Source organism: Mycteria americana, chromosome 9 (genome assembly GCF_035582795.1).
Source record: "Mycteria americana isolate JAX WOST 10 ecotype Jacksonville Zoo and Gardens chromosome 9, USCA_MyAme_1.0, whole genome shotgun sequence".
Lineage (NCBI taxonomy): Eukaryota > Metazoa > Chordata > Aves > Ciconiiformes > Ciconiidae > Mycteria > Mycteria americana.
The window spans coordinates 4,495,217-4,515,315 of record NC_134373.1 but is presented as its reverse complement, the minus strand read 5'-3'; the positions used below and the strand labels follow the sequence as shown (position 1 = coordinate 4,515,315).

At 35.8% G+C, this 20,099-nt stretch overlaps 1 protein-coding gene across 3 annotated transcripts in view; it reads left to right on the top strand.

Moving 5' to 3' along the window:
• The window catches only part of SPAG16 (sperm associated antigen 16), a 423,563-nt gene that overhangs the window by 15,899 nt on the left and 387,565 nt on the right, over window positions 1-20,099 (top strand). For all 3 annotated transcript variants that reach the window (XM_075512046.1, XM_075512045.1, XM_075512047.1), the window contains exons 5-9: window positions 800-937; window positions 7,197-7,304; window positions 8,716-8,833; window positions 10,243-10,312; window positions 15,863-16,014. In XM_075512046.1, the coding sequence (XP_075368161.1) occupies window positions 800-937; window positions 7,197-7,304; window positions 8,716-8,833; window positions 10,243-10,312; window positions 15,863-16,014 (586 nt within the window). The remainder of the gene's footprint in view (window positions 1-799; window positions 938-7,196; window positions 7,305-8,715; window positions 8,834-10,242; window positions 10,313-15,862; window positions 16,015-20,099) is intronic.

The following is a 20,099-nucleotide window of genomic DNA, read 5'->3' as shown; positions in this document are numbered from 1 at the left end:
TGCTCTGTAATTAAATGCCTTTAAATTAAGCCTAAAATGAATAATGTCAATGCCTATGTCCTTTTTTCTGCCTGTTAGAGTATTCTCAGCTTTCATTGACATACTACCAAAAGATGCATAGTCCTAAAAGATACAAAACTGACTGAGTAGACTTTATTGCAGGGGCTATAGAGATTCCTAGGTTGCTACATAGCATTACATGCTGCCCCAGATTCTGTTTTACTTCTCAAAATGCAAGTTAGTCTGTACAAGTATTTAACTAAAGCAGCCTTCAGGCTTCTACATCACGGAATCATGTTTTCTTGGGGGCTGGTAAAATAGGTAAATATTGGTAAATATTAAATAAGGCAACATAAGTAAACAGGAAGGAATGAAGAAATTTTCCTAGGTGAGCTTTGTATTCCATGTTGAAGATAGCTCATAGAATCATTCATCCTGGTTATCTGCAGCTTTGTCATCTTATTTGAGTCCTCAAAAAAAACCCCCAACATTTTGCATATATTTGAGCATATGAGATAAAAAGGACTGTGAGTATGTACAAATGTTATTTGAACAAGAATATTTTTTCTGTCTTTTATTTAAGCTATTTGGAACAAAGGCAGGAAAAGAACAATTGTTTAAATTGAAGTACTGTGTTATACAGTACAATTGTTGCAATTGATCATAAAAGGTAAATGCCTTGGTATGATAAATATCTTTGTGATTCTAGTTTAGGTAACTGCTAGCGTGAGAAGGGAGACATCAGTGAAGTGAGAAAAAGGAAACATGGAATAAAATATCTCTGTTTCTTTTCTACTAGGTACGAACTCATACAAAGAGGTGTGTTCACAGCCAACGATATTGGATTGGTTCCAACTGTGTATACCTGCAACCAGCAACTTAAGGCTGAGAATATGCGTTTAAGGAAAGATTTGGAAAACTATAAGCTTGCTGCAAAGTATGTTGTTTGGTCTTAATGAAACTTTGATATACAGTAGTAAATGGCCAGATAAAGTAAACCCACGTACTTAATGGAAATAATAAGTTCCTGTTTGTTATGCTGGCTGTGCATATTTACTTCTAGGTGACATTTATAATTAAAGTTCAGTTTTCTCTGAGCTCAATTAGAAACCTAAATCTTAATTTCTTTTATTTGTATTTACTGGGCTATAGAAAATAATTTTCAGTATCCAGTAATCACAACAAATTACTACAAAGAATCATGAGAGTATAATATGTAGAACTAGAAAATAAATGGTTATGTGCGTTTGTATTAAAATACTGTACTATAAATTACAGCTACCACAAAACATCAACATAGGAAAAAAAAATCACTATACTTTTATTCTTCATTTTTTTTAATTGCAAAAAATCTATCACTCTGGCTCTAGTGGTAAGTGGTATGTCAGTGTAAATTACCATCATTGATTATACTTGTGTGTATACTATAGTAGCTGATTTTACAAGTCAGTTGTACTTTGGTTGTAAGAGAGTTAAAATATTTAGCCTATATAGTGGAGAGATGCAATAATGAACTACATGTGACATAGCCTTTTCTGAAGAATGGTACGTCTGCATATGTGTGTGTTCATTGAGAATTTGCCCTGAGACCTAATAATGCACTCACTTCGATTTTGCCAGGGCTTAGTTCTAAAATATGGAGCCGTGAAAAAGTTAACTCCATCTCCTTGATTTTCCTCAAGATTGCTCAAGCTACTAATTTTCATTTAGATTGTTCCTTCATATGAAAAATAGCTACTCAAGTAAAAATTGCTGCTGATAACTATAATCAAATTATTTTCCAATGATAATGATTTATTACATTTTCAATTAATAAATTAATTTGCCATAGTCTAATAGTTATGTAAACAGGTTTAACAATGAAGTCAAATATTGTACAGTCTAAATATACTGTTGCATTGGGAGATGGGCCATATAGAAAACATTCCTTTATTTTCACCTGCAGCTTCTTTGGATAATAGATAGTTAGGGATTGTCTCCCCCCTGAGTGGGAGAGTAAGAAGCAGTAATGCATAGTAAAAGAAGGAAAGACAAAATCTGATCCTTCTGAAATTTATTATTGTCAGTAGTAATTTTAACAGGCCTTCCTTCCCCCCCCCCCCCCTTTCATTTTTTCCCCTGTATGAAGCAGAACATGGTATAACAACGTAATCTGAGCAGATTATGCCTTGATTTGACATCCTGCTGTATTCAATGTTGGCGCATCCTCACCTTGAACACTGTGTGCAGTTCTAGGCCCCACAATTTAAGAAGGACGTGATAGTCCTTGAATGCATCCAGAGCATGGCAACGAAGCTGGTGAAAGGGCTGGAAGGAATGTCCTATGGGGCACGACAAAGGGCTTTGGATTTGTCTAGTTTGGAGCAAAGGAGGCTGTGGGGTGACCTCATTGCTCTCTACAGCTTCCTGAGGAGGGAATGTGGAGAGGGAGGTGCTCTGTGGTATCCAGTGCTAGGACACGTGGGAGTGGTTCAAAGCTGCACCAGGGGAGGTTTAGACTGGACATGAGGAAGCATTTCTTTACCGTGAGGGTGGTCAAACACTGGAACAGGCTTCCTAGAGAGGTGGTTGATGCCCCAAGCCTGTTGGTGTTTGAGGCATTTGGACAATGCCCTTAACATGCTTTAACATTTGGTCAGCCCTGAATTGGTCAGGCAGTTGGACTAGATGATCGTTAGAGGGCCAGGCCATGGCCATGCCATTGGACTTGTCCTGGGCCTGTTGCAAACATAAAGCTCAAAACCATTTCACCATGGTCATGAATGAGTTGGGTTTTTCCCATAAGAATGCCTATATAGTCTATGGGGTGCCAGAAAACTTTTTATAGCAGACGCCTAGTTAAAAGTCTGAAAGACAATATGATAATGTGCAACAGGAAGAAAGCAGGAGAGAGAAAAGACATTGCCAATATGCTAGGTTCCTATCTGTTAAATAAAACTCCCAACACTCTCTTAAGAAAGTGAACTGTGCTAAAAAAATAAATCCATGAACTGAAACTGTGCCCTGCTTTTTCCTGTTCTAGTGTTTGATGAAACCTAAAATAGCAATGCTCTGGTGGTAAACAACCGAGTCATGTCAACTGTTAGGTATTCCAGAGAGGGCAGTGAGATATAGGGGAGTTCTATATGACACAATTTAGAAGTGGGTAAATTCCATTCATGGGCATTTACTATTAAATGCTGCACTTATTCTGCAGGTATCTTGTTAAAACACTATTACAATTAATCCTCCTTTCTCCCCTTGTAGGGAGAGCTTTATTTTCATAGGCTTTCTGCTAATATTAGAATGGGGTATATGTAGATGTGAAACTTGGTTTGTGCTCACGGTCACTACTTCATTTTTTCAACCTTTATATTTCAAATAACTTTCAAAGTTTTCATTGATAGTAATGTTAAAAGTTCAGCACTTCTGTGAAATTCACTTCACTTGTTTTGAATAATTTAAGAATTAAGAGTACCGTTTCTGGAATAATGGGTGAGATTGAGCATTTCTGCTGTATGTACCATGAGTGACAGTGTTCCTTTGTGTCTTTTGGATGAACCCTGGTCATAATACTTTCTACTAAATCCACTCACTGTAGTGACTGTTAACAGCATTTTTTCTGGTTCATACATTCAATAACTGTAGTCTTTACCCTTGCTATGATAAAGCAAATATTCCAGCAGGAGCCAACGTTACCTGGAGAACAACTTGAGTTTTCAAGTATTGAGAGAGAGAATTCACCAGCTTACACTGAAAACAGAATGCCCAAGAGCACTGGAGAAATGCTGATTTGACTGGTTAGAAACCAAGGATTTGTGAGCAAATAAAGTCTCATATTTTGCTCTGTGGATTAGTCAGAAAACTTTCATTGTGAGATACAGTGTTGTGAAGCGTATTTGAAGAAAGCTTTTAATTACATTTGGTATTTCTCAGCTTGGTACTCTTGACAGCCATCTTGCAGGAAAGGGATGTTATTTGGGACTTAGGCAGTATGGGGGCCCAGGATAAATGACTGTAAACCAATTATCTCCTGCTTTAATGTTGTTTAGCAATTGGTGGAAGAGCTTCAGTGTCTAGAAGCTAACTGTAATTGTATTTTGGGTATTTTAATATAGGATTTATGTGATTGCTTGGCAAGCAGGTGGGCAAGTAAAGTAGATTGCAGGCTGTTGGTTACATTTCACTGTGCTGTTTCATTATTTAAAGAGAAAATCACAATCAGCTTCACTTCCTGTATACGAGTATGTATTTTTAATAGGTTGTCCAGTGTCTGAAGGCATCTTGAGATGTAACAAAATCCCTGAATGCATATATTAAAAGAAATAAATATCAGCATAATTATTTTACTCCAAAGCTAGTGAAAGTTATTACCTTAAAGTTTAGATACACTACTAATCTTTATTTAAATTATTTCTAAAAACAGACATTGTGTTATGATAGAAATCAGATAGCAGTCAGTTTTATGTTGGTTTGCCACGCGACAGTAGTTAAAGTATACCTTAAGTGTACTCCCTTTCTCTTTCTTTTATCTTGAAGGCTACAGTTGAACCCTGATTGATTGGTAAGGGTTGTTATCTGCTGCAATATTTATCAAAAGGAAGCATAGATATTCTTTCCAATATGCAAGAAAAATTTGAAAACAACATCTCTGAAAATTGTTAACTCTTACAGGAGACTAGTTAAGTTTAATTCATTGTCTTCAGTGATGATTTGTGTCATTCAAGCATTTAATAGTACTATTTGCTCGTGAGTTGAATAATAGGTTGTAATTTCATAGCAATATTAGACTCTGCCTATGTGATGATTTAAAACAGCTTGAATCCCATATATTTTGGTGTTTTCCTATGGCTAGACCCTTTGTATTGCCTTTGTATTTGAACATGTAGGTAGACAACATAATGGTACATCAGGTTTAAGATTGTGTTAATCACAGGGACTGCTAACTGTGATATTTGTAAGTTCTTTAAACATTTAGGAATTTATTAGGTAGGTGGAATGAAAGCTGTGTATGGCTTTGTCTGAGGCTTGTAACTCTGTTCACAAACATCAGTTAGGAATTTTAAATATTTGCACGTATCTCTGTCTTGATTTTTGGAAGCATGCTCACAAATATACACCCAGTTTACTGCCACAGTAACAGTCAAAATATAAAGCAATCCTGGAAATCATATTTATTATTACTGTTAGTGCTATCACCAGCAATAAAATCCTCTGCTGATCTGCTATTTCTGTGCCAAAACCTAACCATTCCTGCACATATTTCTCCACTTATACAATGAAAAAAATAAAGTGCACACTTTTTGTATTGTGTGCCATATTTAAATGCATCTGTTTAATTATGTGGTACACGTGGCATTCTGGCTGCTAAATGCTATATAACCTAGATAGAGTAAAAGCATGAGAGTATATGTTTCCTAAAACTGTCTTTATTTTGATTAAAATTTTAGGACTACGACTTATAGCATGTTGGGGAGTAAAGTCCCACCTAAATTCAGTGGGAATAGGGCATGTAACTCACCTTTGAAAATCCCTACTTTGTTTTATTGGACCTTACACTCTTCTGCTATTTTTATCAAACTACTTGCTTGAGAAAAGTTTAAATGGAGAGACCTGCAGTCTTTGACATATGTCTTAACTAAAACAAATGGGTATTGGCTTTGCTATGGCTGTAGCAACATCTTTTACTCTTAGCAGCAGCCATCTGCTTAGCTCTGAAGGGGCAAGTTTTGTGTTCAAGATCTTATGGCAAGTGGGATTTTGTGACTGGTGTCACGATGGAGTTGTTTCACAGACCTATCCCAAGACCACCGTTTCATTTACTGCTGAAATCTTTTGCTGTTCATAGGAGCTTGAGCAGAATCATAATCTGTACTTTGTATCCCAATACCAATGTCCTAAGTTACTCTGTTTCACAACTTCTGGTATCTGTGCACATGCATACACAGAACTGTGTATGCCCACAGCTCTTGTGAGCTTTTCAGTGTTACTGTAGGGGCAGCCCTGCCTGTTTTCATTTCCCTGCCAGCTTTTTCTCAGCTTCGACTGATATATAGTGGTATTAATTCACTGTGCTCTTCTTCAGGTCTTTCTAACTGTTTCTGCTACAAGCAACAATTCACATATAAATGTACACATAGAAATATGGTAGTTTGTATAGGTAGTAAATATAGGAAATGCATATATAGTAAATATAAATTATTTGTACAATTAAATATAATGTACTGGCAGTTATGGGTCTTCCTGGACCTGTGATTTTGGCATACTCCACTGTCATAGCGGTTATCCTAACTCTTCAACTCCTGTTGGAGAGGAAATGAGCTTTATTTTTGCAAAGAGCAAACCTTTTATTGCTTTATTAGCAAATACCTAATTTCTGTGCAAGGTAATTTCAAGCTTCCTTTGCAATTAAACAATTATTCTGCTAATCTTTCCTGCCAAACCTATATCAGTAAAGGCAAAGAGAAAAAGTACGGAATATATACAGAGTGTTTTCTCTTATGTTTATGGAGCAGAGTATCTCGGGGTGTCCCATGGCCATGTGTAGAATGTGCTTAGAGAATAACAGGTTATCAGTATGTTTGCAATTTATTTTGAAATGGATTTTTTTCCTTCCTGCTGTCACATACAGGGGACACTTGGGGACTGGCTGCAAACATGATTGAATAGAGCCTAGAACTTTTCTAGCACATTTTTTTCCAGAAGCTCTCTAAATGCATGTATTTGCAAGGCAACGATACAGTTCTCCTTCTGTGTGTGTCCTTCTAGCATGTACCATTATGTAGGGCTCCAGACACAATGCAGATGTTAGAAAATCAGTATTGCAATACATTTTCATGTAGAATTTTAAACCCACAGCAAGAGTATTGTTTTCTAATCACCTGTAATTTGAATATGTACCTCCACAAGACCCCTTGTACTTAAAAGTAAGGTAGACTTCAACTCTGAGATTTATAATGCCAGAATCCTTATGGGTTCTATCTAAAGGAACTGAGGGAATGTGGAGAGTACCCATGGTTTTGTACATCAGCTGGCAGCAAGACGACCTCAAAAGTACATGTTCTCCACCACAGGGCATGCTACCAAAAGTTTCCAGCTTGGATACAGTAGGCCTGTGCATATCTGAAAATTAATTCTGTGTATTTTCAACACACACTGACAAGCAATTAATAGGAGGAGACTAATACTTCTCTCTTGCATGTACTGTTTACATATAGCAAAGCAAAAGAGGCTTTCCTAGAAATGCAGAAACAATGTGACTTCCATCGAATGCATCATAAGCGAGTGGTCCAGGAGAAAAACAGGCTTATTTGTGACATTAAAAGGTAAAAAAATTATTTTAATTACTATACAGGTAACATTAAAGATAACATCTTCAATTGTTGCCTGGTAATGAGATAACATTGTGGAATTTGAAGTGCTAAAGTAAAGCTAGCTGCATTTAGTTAGTGTCCTGGTAAATAGCAGTTCCGTCTGACCATTCTGCCATGTCTCTTAAACAATTTCTAATGACTTTTTGTATATTTTCTGTGGTGTGATGTGACATTAATAAATACACTGGATTTCTAATAGTTGAAAACATAAATGAGATTTTCTTTTACCCAGATCTTTTTCCATAAATATGTAGTGATTTCTGGGTTTAGATCCTTTGTCCATTTTAAGTGTAATTGGTATCACACTGAGTTCAGAACCTTTCCATTCATGACTCCCATAGCTGGTATTTTCTGTCGTTTTACATGTTGAACTTCCTATATGAAATTTGCTATGTTGCTTTGGTTGCAAATAAGCCCAAACTAGTCTGTTGGTACTGAGTTATAATAGTTTGTTTTATAATATTTAATTCTGTGATTTTGTCATTCTGGAATTCTGTAAGTTTTCTATTAACTGTTGTGCTTCTTTCCCTCCACGAGTAGAACTTTTATATTGTCCATCTGAAGGTCACTGGGCCAGGTGAAAGAGTTGACTTTAGAATCTCTTATTTGGACATGTTTATGCCAGTGCTTGTTTTAAGATAACATTGGGGAGTGGCTAACATCTGCAGCTCCAAACAAGCCACAGAAATTTGGCTTGTCAGTATTGTTACCAATAAATGCATGTAATAGCAACTACACGTTCTACATCTTTAACCTTGAAATCCATACATACTAACACAAGAGAGTACTAGTCACTGACTTACCCTCTGTGTGTCAGCTTTTTAGGAAATGCAGTGGTTTTGAAGCTTAGTGTCCTGGGTTTCTCTTGAGAGATTATGTATCTGACTTTTAGCTGGTCTGAAGAATTAAAGTGGTTAAGTATTCTAAATGTAATGTGCAGTGAAGAAAGGAATAGTAATAATAGTACAACTGTTTTGTCTAGATTAGGATCTTAGTTGGTAGTCGGGTAATAGCTGTAATACTTTCCTCCAATGAAATATCATCTATCTGCAAGAAAACAGAAATTAACAAAAATTAATGTGCAATAGGTGTATGAAAGATTAAGAACAGGTCAAAACGGGATGGATTGTTTTAAAAGATATGACTAACCAAAATATGAAGTCAGATCTGTTGATCTGACTTGTTTTTGTTTTTTCTTGTGGTATTCCAATTAGGTGGCTACATACTAAATACCTTTGCTGTCTCCTCTGTGACCTTTTGGCACTTTTATTCTTTTATTTGGGGAGGGGAAAAAAGTTACACAGGCATAAATCTCTGATTTGACTCATCTTTGAGGAATCATTTATCCTCTTCTTGTTCACAGGCTGAAGGCACATTATGCATCATATGAACCAGTGCTGAAGCAGTTGACTGAAAAATACCAGACTGCACTGAGACAGAAAATGTTAACTAGTTTGGAGAGAGACAGAGCAATTGGGCAGGTAAAATTATGGTGAACACCACTTACAGAGCTGTAAGGAATGCTTTTGGGTTTTACTTTGGTAAATACATAGGTATTTGGTAAATACATATCACTTATGCAATAGTTTGAAGCAGAATATTTTGGTGAGTTTCATGTTATTTGGTGAAATGTTAATACTGGAAGGATGTGAAGTGTAGTGCCACAAAGTAGTAGTTCTCAGTCTGTACTTGCTCAGTGCTGCTCTATGTGAGTCAGCAATGTGCAGACCCTGTTGTACTTTCAGTGTCGACAGCTTGAGGTAAGGTGTGATATTCCTACAGATTCATATGCTTCCATCTATGCCTTTAGAAATCTCTTATTTTAACTTTCTTTAGTACTATTTATTATTTTATTTTTTCCTAAATGTATCCCCGAAAGACCTACTAGTTTAGGAAAAAATACATTAAGATATCAGAGACAGCTCTTCTGTCTTGTGGGTGGAATAATAGAGTAGTATTTTACTCCTATAATCTTATCTGATGTATAGCTTGGTATACATGATATTCTGCCCCTTTAGCAGGAAGTACTATAAGCACAGATAGGATGGATGAAGAACAGAAAATTATCTTGCATGTGTTTAACCAATAAGTTGTTTGTTCAAAAAAGAGGAGGAAAAAAAAGAAAAAGTTCCCAGAATGCGTTGTATTTCAGCAGTAGCATCAATTATATGTAGGTAACATGAAAGGAATTTACCATGCTTGCACTTTCTTCTAATAGTCCTCATCTCTCATTTCCTCCTTTCCTCTGCCTGCAATTTTTTTCAGGTCACCTGAGAGCTTACTTTTAAAAGACTGAGGATTATACGTTTGAAATTTCAATAAGTAAAAGAAAATGTCCTATAGGAAAAGCAAGGTTGCTCTCCAAATAAAGTTATGCTGAATCAGGAGTACAAAACATAGAATAGTTCCAATGTTATGACATTTCAGGAACGTATGTAAGAGCTATCAAGTTACGAACTGTACGCGTTCTGGAGCGATGGCTTTTTTGTAATGCATGATGCCATATTTTGTGGCATTTTCTCATGACAAAGTTATATGTCATATTGTGCCATTAAGTTAAAGATCAATGTAGTGATAGCAGTGGTTAAAAGTTGATGGTGCAATAAGAGTCCTAGTATTCTATGTCTGCGTTGCTTTAATAGAGCTGTAAAAGTATTTTGAGAGATTCTGGATGGCTTGTATTTTATCACATTGTTTCACTGGGCCTTTCCAAAATCTTGAATTAGGAGTAATGTTTATAACTTAGAGGCAATAATCGGAAAATTCAAAAATTATAGATGGAATTTATTACTTAAATATGCAGGCATAAATGCTGTGTGTTGTGAACAGGCAGTTCAAAAGCAACATTTTCATATTACCTCTTCTTGTTCTCTCCTCTTTTTAAAATTAGGTTACAGGTTTGCAAGCCACATTACAAAATTTAGAGTCTGGATGTGCTATTCAGATTCCTGTGACAAAAGGTAAAATATTCCCTTCACCAAGCTCAGACTGATTATGGGTTGTTTGTTGTGATGCATTTCAAAATCTGGTGTAACAGTAAATCAAAAATACTTCCACTGTAAACATTTTATCAGCTCTCCTGGTGACAAAGCAACAATTTTATCATTTGAGTATTTATTCTAAAATGTATCCACTAAAGGACAGTGAGACTGCTGATGACAATATGGAATATGTGAGTAACTACGGAAGGACTTTGTCCTAGAAATCTACTTTGTGTCTGATTTTGTTATTTTATTCACTGATACTCTTTTTATGTGAGTGTTCTTTTTCGGCTCCCTGTAAGAAGCTATATATGGTGGTCTGGAAACATTTTGAAAATACTGGTGTTATGAAATCCAGCCTCTTGTTTTAGCATGTCTCATTTTAACAGGAGGTTGTGAAGGCTATATAATACCTGCTGGAATAATATATTTATCTGTCTGGTACTACACTACTTCCCTGGTGTTTTGAATAAATGTTTAATTATTAAATTATTTCTCTAACTCCATCAGAAAAAAACCTAGCACCTCTGGTTTCCTAAGTAAATGAAGCCTATGCTATCACATTCTTTGTGAGCATCATTCCCACTAATAATTGTGAACCTGTTTTCCAATTTCAGCTACGTTTGACAGTGAGATAAGTCTCAACCAGGTTTCTAAAAGACTCCTGAAAATAGGTGAGATAATGAAAAACGGAAACAGTGAGCCCTACGCTCTTTGACAACAGGGTATTCGCATGAGAAGGGGATGTCACATCTGCCTTAGTCATGAGCAGAACTCCAATCAGAGATTACAGATTATTTGACATTAGAGAACCCCAAATTTCTCAGCCACATAGGTGACCAGGTATCAGATATTATACAACTTCCAGGTGGAGCATTTGTTGCAATTAGAACATTTTTTTTATATCTGTTTCTTTTGTGTTTTTTTCAGTGTGTTAAAGGCCTAAACTTCCTTTTGCTCTGGTAATTTACCCCAGGTAAAAAGCCACTGAGTTACCCCAGCCTTTGACAATCAAGGTTCATTAGTTCCCACATTCATGGAGTTAATTCCATTGAGTAAAATTCCTGCAGAAAAGGCAAGGCTGAGAAGAAGAATAGTAGCCATGTAAACTTTTTTGGTTTCTTTTTGGATTTGTAGTTGAGTGAAGAGGATAGCAAGCATTTCCTTGCCTATTAAGATGGCTTATTTACTATTAATGCAGATGTTTCAACTACCATCCTGATCTTTGCTACTGCCTGCCTATTATAAGTGTAGCATATTTGGTTTAATTTTTACTTCAAATTCTATCTACTGTAGGTTGAAGCAGTTGGTCTCCTAAATTGTCGTGAATTGCTATAAGCATTGGCCTGAGATCTAATTATATGAAATATGCCCCTCATCCTAGCTCAGGTCTTGGTTTCCATGCAGCAGTGGGAGGCTTCCATAGCTGAGGAGTCCCTTGGAGCACACCCTACTACTTTTCTAAACTACTGTTTAGTTAAGAGCATAGCTGCTTTCATTTCTGGGAGAACCTGGAAGGATTCTGTAGTCTTACCCAGTATAAATTAAGCTATAATTTTAATTTGGTATACAAGCAAATAGTTACTAAACTAATAACTTCTCTAAGTATAGACTTCAGATGTGTTGATACAGTGGAACACTGAAGTACTGGCAGCAAGGTGCTTCAGTGTTCACAGTGTCTTTCTGATTTTGGATTCTGATGCCTCTTTTGTATGATTTAGTATTGTACTCCTCAGGAAGGCACATTTCAGGCCCCCAAAATACCTTTCTGTGGCTGTATGTACCGGATATGCTCTGCTGTAGTCTTTAAATGTTGTTACAACTAAAAGTATAAACCTCTGCCCCACTAAAGAGTACAGTGCTCATTTTCCTCCCACTTCAGATAGGGAGGTAGAGAACAGGCTTCTTTCTTTATGTTAGTGTAAGGCATATAGCATTCAACTTTTCATTATACTCAGACTTGAGGACATATAGTGTGGGTTCTTCCCCCATGCTAGTGTTTTACAGTATAGATGCCCCATCTGTCTCTTTTTTGTATTTCACATACTTTCATTTGTTGTTTGAGTGATTCTAAAAACCACTCTCCGGCTGTTCACAGTACTTGTTTATTCTCCAAAAATCTTAAGAGCAATTTATAATACCAAAAAGTGACAAGCAGGGGAGCACTTTATAAATAATATTAGAAAAAAAAAAAAAAAATCACTTAGTCGCCAACACAAATTAAGCTCATCAGCTACCCACGTACTTGTACAAGCCTTAATTTGCTTCATACCCTGTGTAGCATAAATTAAGTGATATTTCAGGTCATTTCTTTCCAGTGCTTTGTCCTCTAATACGACATAATTTTTATTGTCCTCTGTAGGTCCTACTCATGTCTCAGTGGGTGATATTGTCTCTTATTCAGATACTTTCTGCTGCCTCTTGAAAGATGGTCATGTTCTGTTGCCTCTTGAATTCTTATTCATGAGACAGTATAATCAAAACCTTGAGAAGCAAGCGGTGTGTAGATACTGGAGAAATGTTTGCTGCGTTTTTCTCTAAATTCAAGTTCTTAGTTTGGAAGGAACCAGTGCTGTTGGACTTGCAAATATCTGCTGTAAGGAGACCTACAGCTGCATTTTTTTCAGTTGTCGTCTTTTCAGGGCTGACTTTTATGCATTAGTACATTGGTACATTGTAATTATAAGATATTGAACATTCCGATTGGCAAGGTATCATTTGCTAAGGTAAGATGCCTTTTCTGGCCAGCTGTCTGCTTTCACTGCAGTGCAGAGCACAAAGGAACGAGAGTGGCTCTTCCCGGCAGCAGGAGATTGCCTGTCACTGCTCCTGATGCTGTTTCTGTCCCACAACCTGACTTGACCGCAGAACACCTGGAATTGCTGGCTTTGGCTAGAGGGCACTGAGAATGGCTTTTAATTAGTTTTGGGTTTGCTGAAGTGTTTGAGGTTTTGAATAGTGGCAATGAGGTCCTGTACATCCAATCCATTGTGGGTTTGGTTTTTGTTAGGTTTTTTTTTTGAGGGTGTCATATAGTGCATAATGAAAACAAAGGGAAGTTTCGTAGTATTCATGATGACTTTGCATTGTAAATTTGTATCTGGTGGCTAGGCAGAAAAAAATTTAACGGTAGTTAATGTTAATTTTAGGACAACTATTGTGGACTTATTACTTAGGCATTTGATGTAGCAGCTTTCAGCCTGATGCATTTCAAACAATTGAAGAGGATAACATCCCCAATACAGAGCATGTAATTTATTTACTAGGGTTTTTTGCTGTCTCACTGCCAGACTGCTGTTTAGCTTTGCAAACAGTGCTTTGTATGGAAATCCTGCAACAGAAAGTTTTCTTTAGGTATCTTAAAAATTATTTTTTAAGAATTTTTTTTATTTCCTATTTACTTACCTTGCTTGTTTAAAGTTGATATGAAGGACATTTAATAGTTGGAGAAGAACTAATTAAGAGTTAGGATTAGGACTCAGTCATCTTGTAGGCTGCTATGCTCACTCAGAAGCCAGCTCTGAAAGAAAATTTGTATTTTGAGTTCAGAGTATTTTTAAAAAGGATTGGATGTTTTGTGTAAGAAGATTTGCATTATAAACTGGTTTTGTTTTTGTTTTAAATCTGGTCCTCCCTGATGTGGTAGCAAGATCATACATAGAGGGATCTAATTATCCAAGAGGAATAACTGATTTTTTTTTTTTTTTAATTTAGGTTATTGGTGTGTATTAACAGAGCACTTGCACCCTTACTTACGGATCAAGACACAGTGTTAAGTGGTGCTCTGAAAAAAGACCACTTTTGCCTGAAGGAATTAAACAGTGTTGATTGTGGCTTGCTTATAAACCTAAGTGAATGCTGCTATAACAGCTGGTTCTAAAAACATGTTATAAAACTGTTACTTGCTCAGTAAATTTCTTGTATTTTCTAAAAACAACAGCTGCTTATTTATTAGCCAATTATATTAAAAAGTTGAACTCAATGAGTTTCTTTACTCATGGTTGAATTAACTCATTGCTAAGCCTGTTAACTGCTTTTCCTTTCCTTGATCTGATGTAATTGCTGTTAGAAGGTCATGCAAAAAGAAATTTAAAATGCACCAGTTAACGTACTTAAACCTGGTTGTCCCCATTCCATCTACAATGCAATCAGAATAGAAAATCTGTAAACACAAGCTGTTGACATCTTAGTGCAATTGCAACAGTTCTTTAGCATTTGTTCTTTCTTTTTTTTAATGGTTACTGACTCTTTAAGCCCTTCAACTGTCATAACTCTGTTGGTTTATAAGTATGTGTATTTCAAAAGCACCAACAAACCAAATACTTTGTAAGCAACATGCTAGTGGGTAGCAGTTACTGAGTGAGTAGAAAGTGTTTGCCATATAAACCAATTTTGCTGTATACCGTTACCCTGAAAAATAACTTTCTCTGAGGATCTGTGACAGTAGCTTTAACTCTTAAAGCAGGGAGAACACAGACATTTTGTTAGATCAGGCACAGTTCTTTTTATCAGTTACAGTTTTACTTAGGTTAGGTATACAGGAAGGTTTTGTGTTTGCTTGATCTGCTTTTTTTTGCCTCAAGAGCAGAGAGGGTTTTTTTTTTCCCCTTTAAAGTCACAAAGTTTGCATTTTGGTGTCAAGGTCTTAATATAAAACTATTTTACAAGAGCAGGCATTTAGAAATGTGTAGTGTGAAGTACATTTATTTCAGTCTGGATTTCAGCTGTATAATGTCTTTTTCAGTCTGAGATTTTTTTCAAAGAACTGGAGGACTGTAAGTGCCCAAATTCTGTTGGAATTCAGTATTCCATTCTTTTTCCTGTAGACCCATGTACATACTACAGAGCATTGCAACAAGATACAGGGATCATAAGGGACTATTTTTGGATATGTGTGAGCTGCCAATACAAAGACTGTCAGAGAATAGTATCCTTTCTGCCAGATCATGGCAGATGCATTGTACGATAGTCCACATGTGCTATACTGTTCCTCATATTCCTTTGAGCCTATTCTGATGATTTACAGCTATGCTACATGCTTAGGATTTCTTTGAGTTTCTTATTCATAAGTAATTCCTTGTTTGAAAGGTGGGTTGGGAGAAAGTGCAGGGAAGCAAAAGGGAATGCAGACTGTAAATCAGGATAATGCATTGGTGGTAGATATTGGATAGGATGCAGTGGGATGATCTTTCTTCTGGCTTTGAGGGAAATGAAGATTTGCATCCATTTTACTGTAACTTTCTCCTCTACTGCAAGATTCAAAATCATTGCTGCATTTTGGGGGCAAAAATCTAGGGTGTCATTAGGTAAGCTGAAATAGATCACACCAAAATAATTTGTGGAGTAGAGTTATATGTAGTCTTGGAATACTTTATATGGATGGCACAGTAACCTTGAATATCTTTTTATTTAAAGTGGTGTTTCTTTTAGAATTTCACATGTCTAGCTAACATTAAGTAAAGAGATACCTTCCAGAAGAGTAAGTAAAAAATGCATTCTGTTGATATTTTTGTTGGTTTTATTTTATAGCAGGCCATGAATGTCAAAGGAAGAAAGGGCTGGAAGGTCCCACCCAGAAAGCTCTTCAGGAAGCCAGGCAGCAAAAGACTGTTGATGCTGAAAGCTCTTCATCTGATCCAGTCAAAGATGCAGAGAAGACGACAGGGAAGAGATATCCAAAGGTATGCAGCATTCTTTGCAGTTGCTCAGTATCTAATCCAAAGTACACTTTAAACTTTTGCTAAGCTGTGGTGAAAAACGCTTGTCCAACATGACTGAAAGAAGTGTGTCATGCAGTGACAGATGTTTAGTAAAAGTAAATAGGACAGGTAGGTAACACGTTTTTTATTTTTAATGTGAGTTTCTATTGCAACTAATTTTTCAGGGAATAATAGGAGCTTTGATTAGTTGAAGCTGGCAAACTACTTTTTGAGTCTGATGTAATCACCCTGCAGAGGAAGAGCACTGGCTATAAATGCTTGTTGCTCTGTTAAGTTTCTTTTGTAACTGGAGAAATCCTGACCTATTCTGTAAAGCTTATAAACATTTCAAGCATTTCAACCTGGGGTTTCAGCTGGGTCTAAAAGGTATAACATCTGGGAGACTAAGGGCAATAAATTGGTGATTTCTTAATAGTCAGTGAAAGTTTCTAAACTTGAATATACCAAAGGTGTGTTGCTGTTTCAGTTTGGAAGTTGTGCAAAATCAAAATTAATTCCTGATTGAATTTTTTTATTGTTGAAAGGAATTTGTTTTCTTTACTTTATTCTACTTGGTTTATTTATTGAGGTTGCATTTTGGGACTATGTAACAGTGCTTTTTAATTTTCCAAATCAAGGGTAAACATTCTAATATCTAAAATTTCTTAAAGCTCTTAAAACCGTTACACTGGCCTATTTTTGTATGCGAACCACAGTTAGAGATTAAACTGTTTTTTGAGAAGAAAAAGAAGCTTTAGTTTATGTTGATGTAGTCAGAATCAGCTTCAGTCTTTCCTTTCCCTGTCTCCACAAGAATCTGTCCATGGTGATTTAGTTTTTGTATGTTTGTCTGTTTTTGCAAGGGCATTTCTTCTGTCTGACACTGGCAGTGCACCTCTCCTCTGACAAACTTACAATTTTATTTCTGTTTTCATCCCTTTTCATTCTCCTGAACCTCCAAATAAAATAATAATTAAAAAAAAAAATCTATATTCTGTTGCTTTCTGAAACACTTCTCACCACATATTGGAAATAATGCTCTATACTGTCTCCCCATCTATTAGTATCTGAGTATGACTGAGGCACCTGCCAGTCAGTCCATCTCCACTTTCCCTGTTCTTCATTCATGGTTAGAAACTTCCATCTTTGAGTCTTAGGTATCTCTTCATTTCATTTTGACTTGTGAAAAGATGAGTATTTCTTGGCTTATGAAATCTTATTTTTTTGTTCCTCTTCTGAAGTCATCAGGATTTTTGTAGTAAACTTCAGTGGAGTTATGTTTCACCCCCAGAATATATAAACTCTACACAGGTAGTATGCCTGTCTGGCTCTTTCTTGTGCTTTGAAATACATGAGCACTGTTAGTTGGCTGGTTCTGGCAAGCATCTGTGTTTCTGCAGATCTTATGTTTCCCAAATGAGTCCTACCAGAGGCCCTGATGTCTTTATTTAATCAATGGATTAGAAAACTGGAGTAGCTCCAGAAATAAGACATCAGAAAATATGGGCATGTTTGAATGTACTGGATTTTACTGTGGCTAAGCAATAATGTAAAACTTCAGGTGTGAGACTAAGATCTTTTCCAACAATGGTACGATACCTTTTTTCACTTTGAATTTCCTGGATCTGTTATTTCTAAATATTTCCTTTCCCCTAACAGGATACTACCTTAGATATCGCATGTGAATTGTCTTATTTTTTAGGCTGTTAGAAATAAATGGCAGTGGGAACGATGAGTCTGTAGCGGGCGAAGGGGTGAGATAAAGTTGTGTTTAAAACAAAGATACTCACAGAACTCTGTCCTGTAGTGCACATTTATTAAACTGCAGTTCCCATCAAAGTTATTTTTTTAAAATAGGGCATTCTTACTCAACAGTTTAGTTGTCTGAGTGTGTGTTCCAGTCAAAAGGATTAGGTATAAATGAGCGCCTTGCCTTCCTTAGATCATTTGATGTGATACTTGGAATCAAACTTCTGTGTGGTGCCTCATCTCCTTTGACCTATATCAAAAGATCTTTTAAACTCTGCTGTGTCTTATGTGACTTATATTCTTTCTTACAATGATTCAACATGGCAACGTCTTTATTGAAGAGTGTACCGTAAATAAGAGCCTTGTTCTCATTTACATTAATGAAAGTAACACTTGAAATGTTTTTTTAGGGGGTAAAATTGACTTTTACACGTAATCAGATTAAGACTACAATTCATTTAAGTTCTCTTCATACCACAAGGGAAGTAAGAGTCAGAGCATAAATTGGTCAGTTCCATGGAGTTCAGGTGAGGAATATATAGAAGAAATAAAGGCAATTAAAAATCATGTATTCAAACAGTGCATTTATGACAAAATAGAGGAGAAGAAGAAAACAAAGTATGGGAAATCTAGGTAAAATTCACTGTCAAGTATTGTTTAGCTCTTTGCAGTAAATGTAAGTGAACATTTAAAGCTTACAAAAGTTCAGAATGAACAGTTTATCCAATTTTAAAATTTAGGCATTTGGATTATATCACGTTCAGCAAAAAGCAAATATATTGCTGTGAAATTGTATCCTTGAGACAAATTTATAAATGTTTGTATTCACTGTACAGTTACATAGGAGTGAACTGTGGTGATGAAAATGATTTAAAATCTTTTCTGGGTCTTGTAGCTAAATAATGATCTAACAAATGCCTGTGCGTACTTTTAAGTAGATGCAAATATGACTCATAGCTGAGCTAAACATTTACTTCAAGGACAGACACGTGTTGTGTTATTGTAATATCCTGTAAAAGCTGACACGGAATTTAAAACCTAAGGTCCCTTTGACATGAAGTTTATCACTGAAACGGTGAAAAAGCAACTGGAATTTTTCTGAGAGAGAATGTATTCTCCTGATTTTAAAATCTTTGTTACAAGACTCAATTAAATTATACAGTAACAGGCAATTAGGCTAAACTGTTTACATATCTAGCCCTTAATAAGCCAGTATCAATAGCATAAATATTCTTAGATTAAGAATATGCATAGAGTACTGCTTTAGACATTTAAATTAATTAAAATGCACTCACAGGTCATTAAAATTGTAGAGAACCTTTGGTAATGTGATTTTCATTAGCCTGTTGAAATATACTTTTCCTATTTTTATATTTTTATTCTCTCAGGTTCCTCACAGAGTACCTTCTGTTTGATTGCTTTTATTAGTTATTAGCAGGGCAATTGCAGCTTCTTTATGTTCAGTAAATTCTATTTCCACTTATGATGTATTATAATGCAGTTTCATTTTCTGAAGTTTTATTCTGTGTAAAACTTTTATCAAAAGGTGCATCGGACATTGCTGGAGTTGATGCATTGTCTGTTTCTGTGGAACAGGTTTTGGAATTATGGCCAATGGTATATTAAAAAAAAAAATTGAAGTAAATTCCAATGATCATACAAACACAATAGCTTTTGTAATTAATAAGACTTTGGGTCAAAATATCACATGTATACATGTATAAAACCCACGTTTCTCCTCAGTTCTATGGAAGAAAGCATACAAAATTTAGAAGAACTACTGGTTCTGTGCTCTAAAACAGAAGGGAGGCTAAAACCAAATGACTACTTAATCAGATTATTGAGCTTGAATATAAATGAGCACAGGAATATTGGGGCAGAATTTTAAAGATGAAGTCTGAAAGTAGGTAGGAAGGGTCGTAAATGAAATAGGCAATCATTTTGTGTTTGTCGTAAGGTTACTAAGAAAGCACTGGTTTGATATTCAGTAGAGAAGATGACCAACAGATAATACTGCGAATACGTATTTCTACAGTCCTTCACTGGTATAGTAAAACTCCAGACAGATAGCTAAGAAAATTAGTACAGTTACAAAGATATAAGACAGCAGTCTAGAGAAGGGAAAAGAAAATACAGTGTCTGTATTTCAAATGAGATAAAGTAAAAGCTAAGAAATTATAGACTAGACAGCATAACTTAAATTCCCAAATAAATTTGTAATGAATAAATGAAATTTGACTGAACATCTGGAAGAAACCAGGAAAAGAAGTAACAGTGAAAATGAAATTACAAGGAAAAAATGTTTTAATCCAGTCTAA